The following is a 19,066-nucleotide window of genomic DNA, read 5'->3' as shown; positions in this document are numbered from 1 at the left end:
AAAAAATTTCGTGCAAGCTAAAATGATCCCCTTCACCACTGTCCTATTTTCGCTCAATCCAAATTATTTTCGCGCAAGCTAAAATGGACCCCTTTAGAACTGCCCCGTTTTCGCTCAATCCAAAAAATTTCGTGCAAGCTAAAATGGACCCCTTCAGCACTGCCCTATTTTCGATCAATCCAAATTATTTTCGTGCAAGCTAAAATGGACCCCTTCAGCACTGCCCTGTTTTCGCTCAATCCAAAAAATTTCGTACAAGCTAAAATGGCTTTCTATCTTAATATAACTGTAAACAACATTGTTAAGGTATGTGGCTTTCATTATAATTATAATACAAAGAATTGTGCCTTTTGTTACAATATTCATGCTATAGGTTTTAAAATTTAACATATGTACACCATCTGATTCATGCCTATAGGTTTTCAAATTTGACAAATGTCCACCATCTGATGAGGAAGTTCGTTGTTCTCATCCAGTAATACGCGATCCACCGACTTTAGGTACAATTTCAAAAATTGTCTATACTTAAAAAACAATGTCTTATATCCAATATTCTAATTCACATTTCAATATCCAAAATATATTCAGATGCAAAGCAATTGGAGTTATTGAATAAGATAGAGGAAGATAGAATCTGACGTTCAAGGATGGTTTAAACTTCCACATCTTACAAACATGGCTACATGCACAATGAAGACTATTATTGTATAATTGAGGATACAAAATTGTATTTATAATTTATAAGCACATGTTTGAACAATGCTTATTACATGTGTTAAGTGAATTTTTTAGTTACTTGTCCTTCTTAGCTTCTATGAACTTAGTTTATGTGTGTTGACACTGCCATACATTCAAATTTAAAAAATATGTTCACTTCAACCACATAAATGGAAGACAATTAAAATTAAATAAAACTTCAAAAAGTCCAACCAAATTAGAGTTACTAAAATTACAACGCAGTTGCTAAATACATGTCTTAAATTCTCTAACCACATTACACCCAATGAAAAAAACATGTATCATTTCTAACAACTACTTCGTAATAAACATACTTAAGTATTAAACACGTCATGTACGATCCCTTTCAATTATGACTAACAAAATCATTTTTGCCCCTTCCATACCTAGTCCATGGTGATTTCATCACAGCCGACTTCACACGTTTCCTTGCTCTATGCTTCACTCGGGTGAATATGTTACTTTTTTCTTCTCCCCCATCTTGGTCTTCGGGTACGTCTTGCTCTTGGGGTACGTCTTGGTCTTCGAGTACGTCTTGTTGTTCGGGTACATGTTGCTCTTCGGGTAAGCCTTGCTCATCGGGTAGGCCTTGCTCTTCGGGTAAGCCTTGCCCTTCAAGTATGCCTTGCTCATCGGGTTCGTCTTTATCATCAACGTAAGACGTCTGCAGATGTTCGTCATCATCTACAAAAGGACTATCACGCACATAAGATTTTGCACGTGCACTTAAAAATTCTTGTAACTCTTTCAACTCTTTCTCCAAATTGTTGATGACAACCTGTTGTTCCTTTGCTTGCCGAAGCATATCAACTACTTTAACCTTCGTTTTACCATAGTCCTTTTTTTTTTACATGTCACTTGTAAATCCACGTCGAACTATCTCAAATGCTTGTACAACAAATTCTTTTTGCAACTCTTGGACGTAGATAAGTCCACAATAACCTGTTCAGGCAGACAACAAATACCAACATAAATAAATAAATAAAAACTAAGTATTGTACATTAAATAAAAAATTTCAATGTATTCTACACACCACATTTTGTTGCAGTCCAAATGCAATTTCAATGTCACCCAGCCTAACATCCATCCAATGTGTGATACGAGGATATCTATTTCCAATCCTCGGCATTTGCCGCTTGTAAGAGAACAAATGTTCAAGAGCCCATATCTACACAATTCATGTCAAATTAATGCCAGTAACCAAAATTTGTATGGGAAGTCAAAACACATATGAAGTAAATATTTTAAATTACCTGCATCAAGTACACACAACCACGAACATGGATATATGTAGCATTAGTTTTCCTCCTCATACACATTGAAGTTGAACACAAACTCTGAACCAAAAAGTCATAAACTAAACCTCCCCAATTAAACCTACCCAATTCGCCTAGATCATTCACAACCCTAAACAACCCACCAGGAACTAAACTCATTCTACTTGGAAATAAAAACTCTGACATTCCTAACAAGATGTACAGCTTGCAAAAGTCATGTATGGAACATTCGTTGCAACGTTTAACAATTTCATCATAAATCATTTTGACATATACATGACTACTTTTGAAAAAACTCCTACTCTTACAATTGTTTTCTGTTTTTTGTAAGTCAAATTTGTCTCCCACAACTCTAAGACCTATACCAAAACAAACATCTAACAAAGTAAATGGGACAACTCTAGAGCTGACTACAAAACCATGACTTCTCTCCACCCACCTAGTACATAACTCCCTTAAAAGACAGCGACTCAATTTCAGGTTCCCATCCAACACAATTAGCCAAACAAAGGGGGTTGACTGAATAATAAACTTTTCTTCATCACTTAAGGTTTTGTTCAAACTTCCCAAAAATTTAGGCATGCAATAAGGCCTAAAGACCTGTATTTATAAAAACGTGTACACTTTACAAAGAATGTGATGTCATCGTATGCCCAACAAAATTAAGCATATTTGAAATCAAACCTTATCATCCAGAAAAGATTTTGCATGACTACTTTCTTCACTTGTCATTATATCCTACAAAACATAAAAAAGCAACATTGAATACGTTATTCAAAACCAAACAACAATCAAAGAACATCAATCTTTAAAAAATCAAACAATTCATAGTTAATGTATTCTGTAAATGTGCTTTTGCAATAAACTGACTTTGGGTCAACACAAGGAACATATGAAGGACAAAAACCTTACAGTATTCCCCACCCCACACTAACTAATAACACAAAAAACCAAACATTTTAAGATGAAATTACCATGCCTCTGTCATAGAACTATAATGTGGGTCACCACATATTCCCTCTAGGGTCACCACATTCTACAACTATCTAAGTTGAGTGAATTTTGTGGTTAGTTTGCACTTTCCTACACTCATGGGTTCTAAAGAACCCATTTAACCCACTTTCTCTCCATCTCATGACCCACCCTTCACCAACACGAACACTCACTTCCCATATCCAGGAAAAAATTTCACTGGGGTTGTGCACGAAGTGTAATGTGGGTCACCACATATTCCCTATAGGGTCACCATTTGATGATATTCTTAGTTGAGTGAATTTTGTGCCCACTTCACAGTGCTCTACACTCATGGCCTCTAAACACTTCAATTAAACTACTTTGTCCCCAGCTCATGCCCCACTACAACCAACATGAACACTCACTTCCCATTTTCAGAAAAAGTTTCCCCACATCATGCCCATCCCAACAAACATGAACACTCACTTCATATTTCCATAACAAGTTTCACTGGGTTTGTGCAGGAGGTAAGAGGTGGGTCACCACATACTGTCAGTCTCTAACTTTACTAAATTTTGGGGTTAATTCACAGGGTCCTACTCTCACACCCTCTAAATCCTAAACCCTAAACCCTCTAAATAACTCATTTAATCCACTTTCTCCCCACCTCGTGTCCCTCTCTAACCAACACGAACACAATTGACATTTCAAGAAAAAGTTCCCCTATTAGGTTTGTGCAGGAACTGTAATGTGGGTCACCACATACTGTAACCGTCTAAGTTGACTGGATTTCTGCTCACTTGCCACTGCCTTACACTCGTGCCCTCTAAAGTCTTGATCTAACACACTTTCTCCCCACATCATGCCCATCCCAACAAACATGAACACTCACTTCATATTTCCATAACAAGTTTCACTGGGTTTGTGCAAGAAGTAAGAAATGGGTCACCACATATTCCCTAAAGGGTCACCACATACTATCAGTCTCTAACTTTACTAAATTTTGGGATTAATTCACAGGGTCCTACTCTCACAGCCTCTAAATAACTCATTTAATCCACTTTCTCCCCGCCTCCTGTCACTCCCTAACCAACACGAACACAATTCACATTTCAAGAAAAACTTCCTCTGTTAAGTTTGTGCAGGAAGTCTCATGTGGGTCACCACATACTCCTATTAGGGTCACCACACACTGCAACCCTCTAAATTCAATGAACATTGTGGTTACTTGACACTATCCTACTTTGTGGCCTATATAAAAAACTGATTTAACCCACTTTCTCCCCACCTAGTGTCCCTCTCCAACCAACATCAACACTAACACTAACACAAACACTAACACTCTCTTTTTAACTTTCTTATCCATGTCAACATTACAAAATTTCCTTAAAAATTTTGGTACCTCATCAACCTAACATTCCAAACAAACACTCTGCACTAATTATATACCAACACACATATTTCCAACAACAGTATTTTCCACAAAAAATCAAGTCATACTCCACAAAAATGGGTCCCGATTTTTGGACAACTCTAAATGAGTTGCTCCACCAATCCCTTTTCTTTGTGTATCCTAACATGCTACTATGAAATCAAATACTACAATAATAGTGAAATATAGACCCACAAAGTAAACCCAACATCAAATACAAATATACATTTATCTTAACAGTCTGTGCGAAAAATCAGCTTTGGCTCATACAAGCGTCACCACAGGACAAATAACAAGAATGACCCAACAACAAAAATCACACAACATCAAGGTTTCACTTAATAAACAAATGAAAAAAATAAATGTATTACCTTTGAAAACAGGATGTCCAAGACGACACCGCCACCCAACCACCATCAAAGGAGGATGTCGAAGACGACACCACCGCCAAACCACCCTGAAAATAGATGCACCTACGACGACCACAAACGTTGTTGCACATAAAGGTTGCGGAGAACTTCGAACAAATACCTTGCAAAGAAGACGATGTTGGTGGAGAAGACGATGTGGTGGAGAAGACGATGTGCTGGAGAAGACGAAGTGGTGGAGAAAACGAGTTCGTGGAGAAGACGAGTTCGTGGAGAAGAAACCTAAATTCAGTCCTTTTCTAAAAACCTAATTTCACATTCTACTGCACCCTAAACACTCAATTTCAGATTTTACCTAGACCCCACAATCCAAATAAAATAATATTTTTTTGTGTCACGTTGGCAGTTGTATGGTGGAACAACAAATTTAGGGTTTTACAAAAATCGGGACCCAATTTTATTAGCAAGAAGGAGTTGAATAGACTATACTTCTCATGGGAAGGTAGTAATGTTAAAGAATGATTAATGTATTAGCCGTGTATATATAATTTAGTCTTTTATATAAATATCATTTTATTTTTCTTTTGATCTCTCAATATATTTTTATTATAAAAACCAATATGTTTTTTTCCCATCATATGTTTTATATGCTGATACAAATAAAGATAACAAGATTTAAACATAATTTGAAAATGTATTTTCCCCTAATTTTAATAACTTATAAATAATTCTGTATTTCTATTTTATGAAATATTTTCGGGAGAAGAGATAAACATGTTGTGGAAAGGGTTGCGAAATTTGAGGGCAAATGAAAGAGAAAGTGAGTGAAGTGCAGTGGAAGGAAGAGAGGGAAGTTGCTATGCAATTCTATGGTTGCTATGCAATTCTATGGTTGCTTTGATTTGTTGACTCATTCTATGAACACTCTTCGTCAACAAAAGCAAAGAGGGGCCACTTGGGAAGGAAGAAAACAACAACTTTTTTCTTGCCAATTGATCATTTTCTAAGATCACCTTCCAATCACCGTTAGCATTTTTCCCCGTACTTCCTTTTCCACAACCACAATTATCCAAAAAACTCTCCTTTCTGCAAATGGCTGAGGCTTTGCTGGGAATTGTAATTCAAAACTTGCAATCTTTTGTCCAAGACCAACTTGCAACGTTTTGGGGTGTTGACCAACAGACTCAAAAGCTTTCCAGCAATCTCACTGCAATCCGTGCTGTACTCAAAGATGCTGAGAAAAAGCAAATAACAAGCGAGGTCCTCAAGAATTGGCTGCAGAAACTCACAGATGCAGCATATGTGCTTGATGATATCTTGGACCAATGTTCAATTCACTCCACAAAGGTCCACTCTGATGAAGGACATGCTTCATGCCTATCCCCTCCCCATCCTAAAGACATTCTCTTTCGTTTCAATATTGGCAAAAGGATGAAAGACATCACCCAAAGATTTCATGACATTCATGAAGAAAAGAGCAGGTTTAATTTAGAACTTGGGGTCACCGAGGTGCAAACAGTGGATGATGATTGGCGCCAAACTAGCTCTGACATTACAGAACCTACACTCTATGGCAGAGACAAGGACCGGGAGCAAATTATGAAATTTCTTCTGGAAGATGCCAGTAACAGTGAAGACCTCTCCGTCTATCCCATAGTTGGTATGGGTGGACTCGGCAAAACAACACTTGCCAAGCAGGTCTTCAATGATCACAAGGTATGCAAACACTTTGACTTGAGAATTTGGGTTTGTGTTTCTGATGATTTCAACACCAAGACAATACTAGAATCCATCATAGAATCTTGCACTGGACAAAATCCCAATCTCAATACCTTAGAAGCAGTGCGGAAAAAGGTTGAATTAGTGTTGCTGAACAAGAGGTATTTACTTGTTCTTGATGATGTGTGGAATGAAGACCAAGAGAAATGGAAGCAGTTGAAGGGAAAGTTGCAGTGTGCAAGGACATCAAAAGGAGCTACCATTTTGGTCACCACTCGACTCCAGGAAGTTGCTTCCACCATGGAGACGCATCCTGTTTACCATTTGACAGAATTGTCAGGAGACGACAGTTGGTCATTGTTCAAACACCATGCGTTTGGACAAAACAGAGAAGAAATAGAAGAGCTTGTGGCAATTGGCAGAGAGATAGTGAGAAGATGCGTTGGTTGGCCACTTGCAATCAAAACACTGGGAAGTCTTTTGCGTGATAAAAGTGAGATAAGCCAATGGGAAAATGTAAAAGAAAGTGAGATTTGGGATATACGAGAGGAAAGTAGTTGTATGACATGTGAGGAAAATTCTATCATGCGTGCTTTGAAACTGAGCTATTCTAATTTGGAGTTGTCTCTCAAGAGATGCTTTTCTTTTTGTGCAATTTTCCCCAAAGATTTTGTAATAGTGAAGGAAGATCTCATTCATCTCTGGATGGCTAATGGATTTATTAAATCTGAAGGAAACGTAGAAGTGGAAGATGTTGGAAATAAAGTGTGGAAAAAATTATACCGTAGATCATTTTTTCAAGAAGCAAAGTCTGATAAGTTTGGTATGATTACAAGCTGCAAGATGCATGATCTATTTCATGATCTTGCCAAGTCTATTACGGGTGAAGAATGTGTGGTTATTGAGGAAGGAAGGTTGTCTGCGTTGTCAACTAGAGTTCACTATGTAAGCTTGTCAAATTCTAAGATGTCTGTTGATATGACTGCTTTCAAGAAAGTTGAATCCCTGCGAACTTTTATGGATTTTAGTAATATTGGTCTGGTGCCATCAACCCATTGTCTTCGAGCATTGTGCACAACTTCTTATTGGTTGTCCCCAGTCAATGATTTAGCACATTTGAGATACTTGAGTTGGAATAGGGGTTCGGGAGCAGCCTTATATAAATTAATTTGTCAGTTGCCGAAATTACAAATATTGAAACTACAAAGTATGAGCCAACTTAGGCTGCCCAAAGAATTGACGCAATTACAGGATCTAAGACATATTGTGATTAATAATTGTGATCCAATACCAGGGATGCCTCCGAATATTGGCAAGTTAAGGCATCTAAGAACACTGAGCACTTTTGTTGTGGGATCACAGGCAGGGTGTGGGTTAGCAGAGTTGCATAGCTTAAAGCTGGGAGGCATGCTGAGAATCAAAGGCCTTGAGAACGTCCCCAATGAATGGGATGCTAAACAGGCAAATTTGATTGGTAAGAAGGACTTGAATATCCTACATTTGTCATGGGGTGGTAGTGCTAATTCAAAAGGTAGTAATGTTAACGTTGACAGAGTACTGGAAGCCCTGCAACCTCCCTCAACTCTGAAGAGTTTTGTGATGGCAGGATATCAGGGGAGACAATTATCGAGTTGGATGAGAAATGGTTCAGTTATGAGAGAGTTGGTGGAAGTTAGACTCTTGGACTGTGACAACTGTGAGGAGCTTCCTCCACTTGGTAAACTACCACACTTGAAAAGGCTAGATGTGCGTGGAATGAAAAATGTGAAGTGGATAGATGGTGAGTCGTATGATGGTGTGGAGGAGAAGGCATTTCCATCGTTAGAGGAATTGAAGGTGGAGAATTTACCAAAATTGGAGAGGATGTTAAGAGAAAAAGGAGTAGAGATGCTACCTCATCTTTATCAATTAACAATTGATGGCGTCTCCAACCTTAAATTTCCACGTCTTCCTTCTGTTGAGGAACTTCGTGCTATAGACATTTACGAAGCTGCTTCCTTGATGGAAGGGGTTGTGGAGAATATGCCTTGTCTAAAGACCTTGGATATTGTAAGGATTGAAGGACTGGTGGTATTACCCGACCAATTTAGCAGGTTGGGTTCACTACAGAAACTAAAGATTTCTTCTTGTTGTGATCTGGAGTATTTCCCAGAATATGTGTTGGAGGGTCTGACCTCTCTTCGAAGTTTGAGTATTAACAACTGTGAGCACTTAAAATCCTTATCTGAAGGTGTGCGACATTTGACATGTCTGGAGTGTTTGAGAATCCACAGTTGTCCAGAGCTGGTGACTCTACCAAGCAATATAACCCAACTAACTGCTCTTCGGTCTGTCAGAATCGGGTGTTTCTTCACATTACCCTATGGCTTACAATGTATCCCCTCCCTACGAGCTTTGGATATATACGATTGCACGTTTACTTCATTGCCGAACTGGCTGGGAGACTTCACTTCTCTTCAAGAATTAGAGATTAGTCGGTGTCGAAAGTTGAGGTCACTACCAAGTAGCATTCAACGCCTCACCAACTTGTCTTCTTTAAATATACGCGAATGCCCATATCTGAAGAAGCGGTGCAAGAGGGAAACGGGAGAGGATTGGCAATACATAAAGCATATTCCAGAAATACAACTGTTTTTCCAAATGAAACCGACTTTTTGTGGTAAATTCAAAAGTGTTTTGTTTACTTCTCTCCCTAATGTGTCACTCTGACCTTCAGTTATTTTATATGCAATTTCTAGGTGATATAATGCCTGATATAAAATCATTTGCATTCTTTAACCTCGTTTTTACTCCTCACCTCAGGATTTTACTGAAGTCCTTGTTGTGGCTAATCTGGATTGCATGCGTGATGCTATGAATAAGCTTAATAGTGATTCTAATAAGATCAATCCTCTGGTATGCATCATTCTTTTACTTTTTCTGTGCTTTTGTTCTCTATGTAGTCATTGATGGTACTTTCCAAAGTGATTTCAAATTTTTATCTGTTATATAGTGTATTGGTATAAAATTTGGTTTTGAATTTGTTTTGGATCAAATATTGTTTACTGAATTGGTTTGAAAGTGTAAGTGGTAAGAGAGATTTGTGATTGTCTGCTTAACATGTACAAAATTTTATTTTGAATTGTTTATTTAACATGTATAAAAATTGATTTTAAAAAAATTGCTTACTAACACTACTGTTGACACTCAGTAATTTGATTCAAAATAACTGTGTAGGCTTAAAGTTTGAATTCAATTGTTTGTGTTTGCAATTCTAAAAGGATATATCTACTAGGCTGCAAGATATCATTTGAGAAACAGAGCATATCGATAAGAAATGGTTAGTTACTAAGTTTTGTATGGTCACGATGCTAGGAGTAGCAAAAGATATTTACAATTTAATAAATGGTTTTGGTTAATAGGATGTTATTTCGTTTGGAAGAGATCAAACAATCACTTTTCATGTTCAGTGCTCAATTCAAATAAAGAAATCTCAAAAAGCGGAAGAGATGGAAACTAAAAATAATGAGAAAGTTTGAACATTATGATCAGATAAAAGAAATTCCAAATCAAACAGGCATAGATCTAAATCCATAGATCAATTTAAAAGAAGTTTAAATGTTTTCATTGTCATAAGAAAGCATGTCATTAATGCTTTATTTGGATTTGAGAGTAGAAATGAGAGAGTGAATTTGAGATGATTTGAAGAGAAAGTGTAAAGAAAGTTAGGATGTTTGAATTAAGGTAAAGAGAGGGGAAAGTGTGAGAAAAGTTTATGAAAGTTTGTGAATGATGTGATGGATGTGATTGAAATTGTATTTTTTTTAATTAATAAAAATGTAACTTTACATATTTGTCCTTATATTTAAAAATTGTTAAAAAATTAATTTAATTTAATTTATTTATTTATAAATTATATTTATTTTAATTAAAATATTTATAATTATAAATATTTAATAAAAACTCATTTTTATATTAAATAAAATTATTTTTATCTTTATTTTTTGTAATTAATAATTTTTATATAAATTTATTTCTTTATTCTTAAAAATATATTTATTATTATTATTTATATTTATAATTTATTATATATAATATAATTAATTATGTTATTTTATAATAATATTTTTTTAATTTTAATTAAATTTTTTATATTTAAATTATAATTCTACTTAAATAAAAATAAAATAACTTGACTTTATAATAAAAAGGACAGAAAAGTAATTTACAATTAATTAATTAAAGAAATATAAATATATAAAAAAAAATTCGAAAATTTGCGAAGAAAGTTTAAAGGTAAAAACTTTTTCGATTTTTGTGTTTTAATATATTTTATTACTTGATTTTCGCATTTTCTCTGTGAAATACAACTTCGCCTTTCTCCGCTAAAAACAAACCGACCTAAAAGGAAGAACTCACAGAAATTTCAAAATTAAGGTGATGCAACACAGCTACTACAAAATATGAAATTGCAGTGTCCTGATTGTCTTAAATTCTGAGATTAAAAATTTGATCAAAGATATTCCATGGTACAGAAACACTACTATTAGGTGTAAGCAATATAAATGTTGGATTAAAAGTCTTGACCACAAATCAATGTTAAATTTTCTGGAGATAACGGAATTTTTTGGACACAAATCAATGTTAAGCACTCATCATGAAGTGTCAAATTTCACGATACAAGTCTTCGATAATGGTTATGATTATTTCGTTTACTTTAGTTGGTAATCTTTTACTGTGACTTATGGTTGCTTACCAATTGCCAATGGACATGTTTCCTATGACTGCATCCAGTGGATGTGATTTTAAGTAGGTCAGTAGGACTTTTATTTATCATCATTTTGTTTACACAAGTTATTAAATAGAAATGTGTATCTCACTCCAAATCTCACATTGACCCAACTTTTATATTTGTCATTTTTTTATTTGAATATGATTTTTGCGACCAAACTTACTACATTCTCACTTGTTTTTTTATCTAACGTGTGTTCCATGCAGGATTTCAGAACATTGAAGATGATTAATTCCTTAGATGAGTTCAGAGAATCTCCTTCAATACTAACTCCTAAATTTTAGTCTAATCATTTTTTTCTTCAACCATTTGAAATCTTCTTATCCTCTCAATGCTTTGTAAGATTTTAAGCTTAGAAACATTTCTACTTATAGAATGACTATGTTGCCTGATTCTATTCTATTTTATGTATCTTTTATGCATACTTGTAATTTCAATCACATATGTAAATCAATCTTTTGACTTAATCTGCTTTAACGTTTAGGGACTTATAAAATTCAAAACCATCAATCATCAAAGGTACTTTTTTTACCGAAGTAGATAATTATATTGGATATTTGAATGTTTTTTTGAGAAAAACAAATTTGATATAGAAAATTGTTTGAGGAATTTTAATAAGATAGGAAATTTAATAAGAAAATTATATTTATCAGAAATGATATTACCTGAACTTGATGTTCGCCGTACCATGAAAGATGAAATTTGCGAGTCATACGAGACACAAGAAAATTCAGAAATGAGGTTTTCATTCTTCAATAATGCAAATATCAACTTATACACCCAAAATAACGTAAGTGGAGAATTATCTTCTTAAAACTGTGTATTGTAATTTGGAAGACAGCGATAATAATTTCACTTTTATATGAATGAAACATGTGACTATGTATACGATATTATTGCGGAAAAAAGAAAAATTGTTCTGCTCTTCCCATTTTCTTCTCATCTGTTATGGTTTTTATGTTGCATGCTTCTGCTGTTATTAATAAAAATCTTTATAATACACGACATTGAATTTGAAATTATCAGAGTACTAATGTAATACTACCCAGCAGATCATAAGCTTTCTGTAGAATTCAAAACTTCCATTTTTTGTTCTGCTCTTCCCATTTTCTTCTCATCTGTTATGGTTTTTATGTTGCATGCTTCTGCTGTTATTAATAAAAATCTTTATAATACACGACATTGAATTTGAAATTATCAGAGTACTAATGTAATACTACCCAGCAGATCATAAGCTTTCTGTAGAATTCAAAACTTCCATTTTTTCACATGAATTCACTTGATATTACACAACAACAACAAAAAAAAAGTAGATATACGAAAGATACCTGATACAATTGATGCCATATAAAGAATAGTATCTATATGAAAATTTTCTATATAATTAACTTAACAAAATCAGATTATTGAGTTACCAATTTTCCATCTGATAAATGAAATTGACCGATTCTTGACTTAAATTATAGAATGAATCAATGTTTTGTAGAGGGTGGCTCTGAAGTCGTTCCCTTAACTTTTGCTTCTGGATTTACGATTCTAGCCACCCACCTCATCACTCCAGAGGTTCCAGAGTTTGTCATCTTGAACCTGTGTTGGATGAATGCCATAGCTTTTTCTGGCATATCAAAACCTTCTCTTTGTCAACTCCATACTCAGTCTTTTCTTTGCGACATATCCATCGCATGCCCTTCCCAACAGTAGCAACAGCATCCACAAAATAAGAGGACTCTCGAATGATAGCATGGCCACCAGGTCTTAAAATTCGGTCCATCTCCAACAACACATACTTCATTTCACATCTGTTAAGGAAAAACTATTGTCAGAAACATATTCAATAATCGAAGTTTAGAGTGAGTCCATATTTGAGTTACTAATGAGAGTAAATAAGTTTACATATTCACCTGTGGTTTTCTGCAGTGAAGAATCCATCAAGATGAAGGAGGTCATAGGTTCGAGGATAGGTTGAAAAAGCCTCACACCTATCAAATAATAAAACTCAAATAAATATCATACCATAGGAAATGACAGAAAGACATTCATAAGTAATAACCTTATGGTTGATAATGAAAAGTTCAAACTTACCAGTCATGGAAGGTTCCAATAAGGCCTCGATCATAAACCACAGGGAGTGTGTTGGGACCATAAGATGAGACCACATTCATGACCCAAAGGGGATCATTGATCAAGGCTGCAGCAAAAGCTCCATACACTGTATTCATGTCCATCACATTTCTTATTTTCTCAGTGCCAAGCTCAGGCAGCAACTTCTTGTAGTGCTGAATGCGTTTTTTCCACTTGCCATCGTCATGATGAAAAGTACTAATACTACCACTTGTACTAGCACCATGAGCAGTTGTGATCCTTTCAGGGGAAGCATGCAACCGTTCGGGCCATTTAGGCATGTAAGTGAGAACAGATTTGGTATACTTTGGATCTGGAAGCACAAAACAAGCACGAAGTGGAGTGTACCATCCTGAATCTGGTTCAAGGCTGTCATCACACTTTGGTGGGTAGGTCTCTTTAGGAAGCTTCTCATAGCAACTGTTATCTTTAGCCTTCTGCCATACAGCAATGTCATCCTTTTTATTGTACAATGTAAAGCACATTGAAGTGAGTAAATTCTGCAAGTTTTCATAATCTGTTTTTTGCTCGGCAACGGTTGTGTTCCATCCACGCCACCTGTGCTCGTAGTTGACAGGTGGACCAGACAAAACCCAAAATCCGCCGGGACGAAGAATACGGTGTATTTCCATGAGATAAATACCACCTAAAAGCACATGAGAATATCCCCATCAGAGAGTGACTCAAAATTTAGAGTGAATTTAGATACAGTTAACAAAACAGGAAAACTGGAATGTGCAAGGTACTAAAAAATCTGAATTGCATAAATAGGAATGAATTCTGTTTGATTGATAAAATTCAATTTGCATAGAAGATTTACCAAATTCCGTCCATGGGATAAGGCATCTGGAGCAATGAGCCATGTCAAAGGAGTTTGATGGGAAAGGAAGTCTCTGTGTAGAAATGACACCAAGAATAGCTGGTATACCACGCTCTAGAGCAAATTGAACTTGAGCTTCATGGTTATCTCTTGGAGCAAGAGAAACTGTTAGAATCCCCCGATCCAACAAATCACCACCCCAGCTAGCAACCTACAATAAATCAGAGTTAAGTAGATTAATTGATGCAGTCCTTGTCTCTCACACGATTGAAATTTGTAAGTGAAATTAAATAGTATTTAAGAAACGTAGTGGTGAATTAGTGTATTTGATGTTTGAGAAGGAATCTTGAGAATTGCTATTTTTCACTGCCATTAGCTAAATGAAATAAACCTCAAGAAAAAGAGGGTATGAGTAAACTCACCCCACAACCAGTATCAATGGCAGTTCTCACTGTCCCATCCTTCATTTCTGGGATTAGTTCTTGCATCATATCAACATATTCACCGACACCGTTGGGAAACATAGTACCCCCACCTGGAAACAGGAATTTCTCCCCTTCCTTAATCAACCAATGCTGGTTAGACTTCTGCTTGTTGATCCAGTCATACGGCACATTCCTGACATTAATGTAACCGAAAAGTTAAACAAGTGGATAACATTGATAGTTAACTCAATTCAGCCTTTTGCTATTTAACTCATAAAGCATATAACATTATACCTGTACCAACACTCATCTCTGCTCTTTGGCCATCTGATTGGAGGCTTGTATCCATCTGGTGGAGGAACCAAGCATTCCTTCCTCTCAAAAATTGGAGGGCAATGTCGTTCTAACAAAGTAAGCCGGAACGTGCCATATTTTCTCCATCTCTGTAAAATTATGCATGCTCAATCAACATTGAAAATTCTTCTACGAATCCTAAAGCATCAGCAAACGACTACCATTTAATACCTTTGGATCTGTGCATGGAGTGTAGTCTTGATAGTCCAAGCTACATTCAGGGAAACTGATGGGTCTCATCACCAGAGAACCTGAGGTTTGCTTAGGAGTATCAAGGGTATTCTTAATGGTATTGGCCACAACCGCATCCTTCCCAGAACAAAAGATTCCTCCCAGATAGAAAGAAAGGCCACATAGAGCAATTAAGGTGACTGCAAAAGTAACAGCCCGGCTCTTGTTTGGCTGGTTGATCGGTTTTCCATCTTTATGTTTCATGTTCCAACAAATATTCCACTATCTGCAAATATACAGCATACAAAACTTCAGTGCCATGCGACTATGCCACTTTCTCCAACAACACATACATGCATTTTGTTTAAACTTTCAATTTAAAAACAAAATGTCACCAATGATTGAAGAAAAAAAGGAAACCTGGAACTTACAAAAGCCACTCTAACCACCCCTTAGAATAAAAATTACAAACAAAGAACCAACATTTACAATTAAGCCCCAACCAGATTATCTGAATGCCCATATACCCTCAAAGAAGTTGCACCATCAAGGAAAGGCCACAACAATTCAGATCACTCCACCACATGATCCAAAAAACCACTCACGATGACAGATTCAATTTTGGAAAATAGAAGAAAAAAAGGGCAAAGAGAAAAAGGAGATTGATGATTAATTCCAGCTGGTCAATACTCCACACACAGTCACCAAGCATTTAAACGACAAGGGGCAAAAAGTCATGGTGTGTAAATACACGAAATCTGATACTGCTACCGACACTAGTTACTTTCCATTCCGTGTCACATTGCCTTTAAGATGTTCACATGACTCTGGGACCCAGCAATAATCGGTTCCATCGTTCGTTGTGAGGCCCCGTTCCACACAAAAAGGGGCATAAGGAAGCGCTGGATCTCACACACCATACCGTGTCATATTCCCCTCTACGTAAAAGGATAAGCCAATCTGAAAATCTTCTTCAGATGTACGAAAAGCTCCATCCTGCATGTGTCAGTGATTCCCGATCCACTGTGTTCTGTCTCAAGGTACATCCACCAATGGCTACGCAAGTGTGACAACCATAAAAATACAAAGACAGGACCGTCCCCATCACGGAAACAAGGCCAGCTAATTTCCCAGCTCAAAAACAAGAAAAAAAAAATCATTTTTTTCAACAATCTAAGAACCCCATCTCTAGTATACATAATAAAAACTCACAAAGCACGTAAATTAAACTTAACCAATGATTATCTTAAAAATGCATTTGTATTAAACACTGAAATAAAGTCTCTTTTTTCATCGTCCTTCTTGCTTCATTTCAAGTAGGATTGCATGGTGTGAAAGATTAAGTCATCTCTTACAAAAAAAATAAGAAAAAATTTATCCTACTAAACAAACTCGACTACTTACATCACGCGATAACTAAATTTAATGACAAAATGAGAAGAGAGATAAGGTCAGAGGAGAAAACCCATCCCACTCACCAGAGCAAGCGTTCAGAAGATTCAAGGATAGCTAATAGAGACTTAAGAAGCAGTAAACCATAGAGAAGAAAGGACGTACGGAATTCAAATCTAAGAGATATAGATTGGGAAGAAGGGAAGAAGGGAAGAAAAAGAGAGAAGAGAGAAAGCAGAAAAGACAAGGAAAGAAGAGAAAAGAAAAAAGAATGAGAGGTGTACCGTTTTACTCTGTTTCTCCCAGACCCTGGATTCTGGCTGGCAGAATGTGAAGGCGCAAAAGGGTATTGCCTAAAATAGTGGAATGGAATGTGAGAGGAAGAAGGTGTGAAGGGCCAAGGTTGAATGGCCAAGGTTGAAGGGAACAACCAAAGAGTCAGATTTGGATGTGAATTTGAACTAAACATAGATCAACCATTTATATAACTATATGTTGGCCATGTGCCTCACTGTCTCCTCTGTTTCTTCCACTTTCTTCCTCTAATCTAATAATTAATACTCACAAACAAAGAAAAACCAAAGTTACCATCAAATAAAGGTTAACGCTTTTCTTAGTACTGCTTTGTGAATGTAATTATTAATTCCGTGTTGACTCAGACCCAAAATCCAGAGAGTTACACTTACGTTGGTAGAGAATTTTGGTGCGTTTGGTATAATCAGTAAATCATGTTTTTTCGGAGAGTTGTAAGCTCTGTTTCCTACGACATCGTTTTCGGAACCCAAGAAAATCTTTTTTTTTTTAAATTTAAAGTAAATGTTTTACATAAAATATCATGTTATTTTATTCAATTATTTAATATAGTAAATAATTAATATTTCTGAGCAAAACATATTAATTTCACTCAATGATTCAAAGTGCAAAGTTAAATAAGTTCATTATAAGTTGGAGATTGAATGGTAAATAATTTTGCACCTTAATCTGGCCAGACTCAGAATTCAACCTATTTTTTTAATTATAGTGTCCTTAAAAACCTAATTTATTTTTGACAAGTATTCATTCATATGAAAAAATATGTCTGATTACTTACTTAAGAAAGAAAATTATTTTTCAAGCATGTACTATTGTTAAAGCAACTTTCCATCTAAATTTGTGGAATAAAGGAAAGATATTTATAATTATTATCTATGACAATTGGATTGTTTTTGTAACTGTTTTTATTTATGATTTTATCTTAAATTTTTTGATAACGGATATAACAAAGCAATTTTTTTAACTATATTAATTTGTTTATTATCAGACAAAATTAATGTAAAAACTTTTTACTTGTGGTAATAAAAATTTTAGTACTCTATTACCTGAAATACTCTTATTCATTCTCATTACATAAATTTGGTGTGAATTTAATCGAATAAAAACAAAGTTTTATTATCATATATCTTTAGTTAAAAAATTTCAGCTAATAATTGTTTCTGGATTATTTTTACAAGTATAATAAAAGTGTCACGTATAAATTAGTTTATAGTTCATGATTGAATGAGAGTGTTAAAAACCAATAATATCAACGTGAATTAAATTTGTAAATTATTAAAAATCTCATATCAATTAGATATTAAAATATTTTATAATATTTAAATAAATTTAAATTTTATTTTAAAATTCAGATTTATGAATTTAAATTTTACTTTAAAAATCAGATTTATGAAATTTAGTTATACTTAAAGTTCCCTTTTAATATAAATAGAATTTGATTACATTTATCGAAATCAAAATCCATTCATTTATAAGTAAAAAAACATCAATTATGTATTTCCTTGCTCGCATGATGAGCCAAACAAAACGAATCAATAAATTATTATCTTGCTTGCCCATTTTATAAGCTAGGAAAAATGTGTTGAGAATAAGAGTTGGATACACATATCATACTGGGATCTAAATCATGATTAGTATGTGTAAACAAACGTAGAACACAAGAAACATGTATACTTGTTCATTTCCTAGAAATACTATCATTATATTAAAAAAATGTCACAAATCAAACCCATTTTTCATGCTTGTCATCATAACAACCACTCTAACATTTTCATAAATTCCATATTGAGAAGTTGGAAAAAATACATTTTATCTCTAATAAAAATTTAAATCAACTTCGGTACACCGAAATTATTTATTTTTCTCCTAAACTTTTTTTAAATGCCTACTTTTCTTGAACCATATACATGCTATAAATTTTCTGAATAAAGTTGCATGTAATTTGGTGATAAGGTAAAAGCATAGAAATAAGCTAAAAAAGAATAGTATTAATAAGTCATTCTAAGCCAAAAATCAGATTGGATCTACCTTATGGCCGCAAAAGTTGACACTCAAAACTCAACTTCACTACCGACACCAAACTGAGAATTAAATGAAAGCTCGTTTAGGTTCATTTTTAGGCTAAGATACATGTAAGTTTTATTTTCTCGACTTCTAAACAATGTAATAAACAATGTAAGATTAAAATAATATTATTAAAATTATTATTTG

At 34.9% G+C, this 19,066-nt stretch overlaps 2 protein-coding genes across 7 annotated transcripts; one reads left to right on the top strand and one right to left on the bottom strand.

Moving 5' to 3' along the window:
- The first annotated feature begins 5,733 nt into the window (after window positions 1-5,733).
- Window positions 5,734-11,652, top strand: LOC137811155 (putative disease resistance protein RGA3). 2 transcript variants are annotated; one of them, XR_011081037.1, is made up of 3 exons: window positions 5,734-9,148; window positions 9,292-9,384; window positions 11,467-11,652. XR_011081037.1 is itself a non-coding variant. In XM_068612781.1 (2 exons), exons 1-2 carry the CDS (start codon window positions 5,863-5,865, stop codon window positions 9,300-9,302), a joined length of 3,297 nt encoding a protein of 1,098 aa, XP_068468882.1. In that variant the 5' UTR covers window positions 5,734-5,862; the 3' UTR covers window positions 9,303-9,587. The 2 variants fall into 2 exon arrangements, 1 of the variants encoding a protein (XP_068468882.1); XM_068612781.1 differs by lacking the exon at window positions 11,467-11,652 and having other exon boundaries at window positions 9,292-9,587.
- Window positions 11,653-12,496: 844 nt separating this feature from the next.
- On the bottom strand, window positions 12,497-17,288 carry LOC137811156 (probable methyltransferase PMT20). 5 transcript variants are annotated; one of them, XM_068612782.1, is made up of 8 exons: window positions 16,828-17,288; window positions 15,152-15,437; window positions 14,921-15,069; window positions 14,624-14,819; window positions 14,202-14,412; window positions 13,343-14,027; window positions 13,162-13,239; window positions 12,497-13,059 (listed from the first exon to the last, which is right to left on the bottom strand). In XM_068612782.1, exons 2-8 carry the CDS (start codon window positions 15,413-15,415, stop codon window positions 12,837-12,839), a joined length of 1,806 nt encoding a protein of 601 aa, XP_068468883.1. In that variant the 5' UTR covers window positions 15,416-15,437; window positions 16,828-17,288; the 3' UTR covers window positions 12,497-12,836. The 5 variants fall into 5 exon arrangements, with proteins under 5 accessions (XP_068468883.1, XP_068468886.1, XP_068468884.1 ...); XM_068612785.1 differs by having other exon boundaries at window positions 16,630-16,995; XM_068612783.1 differs by lacking the exon at window positions 16,828-17,288 and adding an exon at window positions 15,583-16,207.
- Between the last annotated feature and the right edge of the window lie 1,778 nt (window positions 17,289-19,066).

This window comes from Phaseolus vulgaris, chromosome 2 (genome assembly GCF_000499845.2).
Source record: "Phaseolus vulgaris cultivar G19833 chromosome 2, P. vulgaris v2.0, whole genome shotgun sequence".
In the NCBI taxonomy this organism is placed as follows: domain Eukaryota; kingdom Viridiplantae; phylum Streptophyta; class Magnoliopsida; order Fabales; family Fabaceae; genus Phaseolus; species Phaseolus vulgaris.
The sequence above is the reverse complement of the archived record's forward strand: the minus strand, read 5'-3'. Positions and strand labels throughout refer to the sequence as shown.

Coding starts and splice junctions, on each gene's coding strand:
- LOC137811156 (XM_068612782.1), bottom strand. CDS start 15,415: ATGAAACATAAAGATGGAAAACCGATCAACCAGCCAAACAAGAGCCGG. Junction 15,070..15,151: donor CTCCATGCACAGATCCAAAG/GTATTAAATGGT, acceptor ATAATTTTACAG/AGATGGAGAAAATATGGCAC. Junction 13,240..13,342: donor ATTGGAACCTTCCATGACTG/GTAAGTTTGAAC, acceptor ATTATTTGATAG/GTGTGAGGCTTTTTCAACCT.
- LOC137811155 (XM_068612781.1), top strand. CDS start 5,863: ATGGCTGAGGCTTTGCTGGGAATTGTAATTCAAAACTTGCAATCTTTT.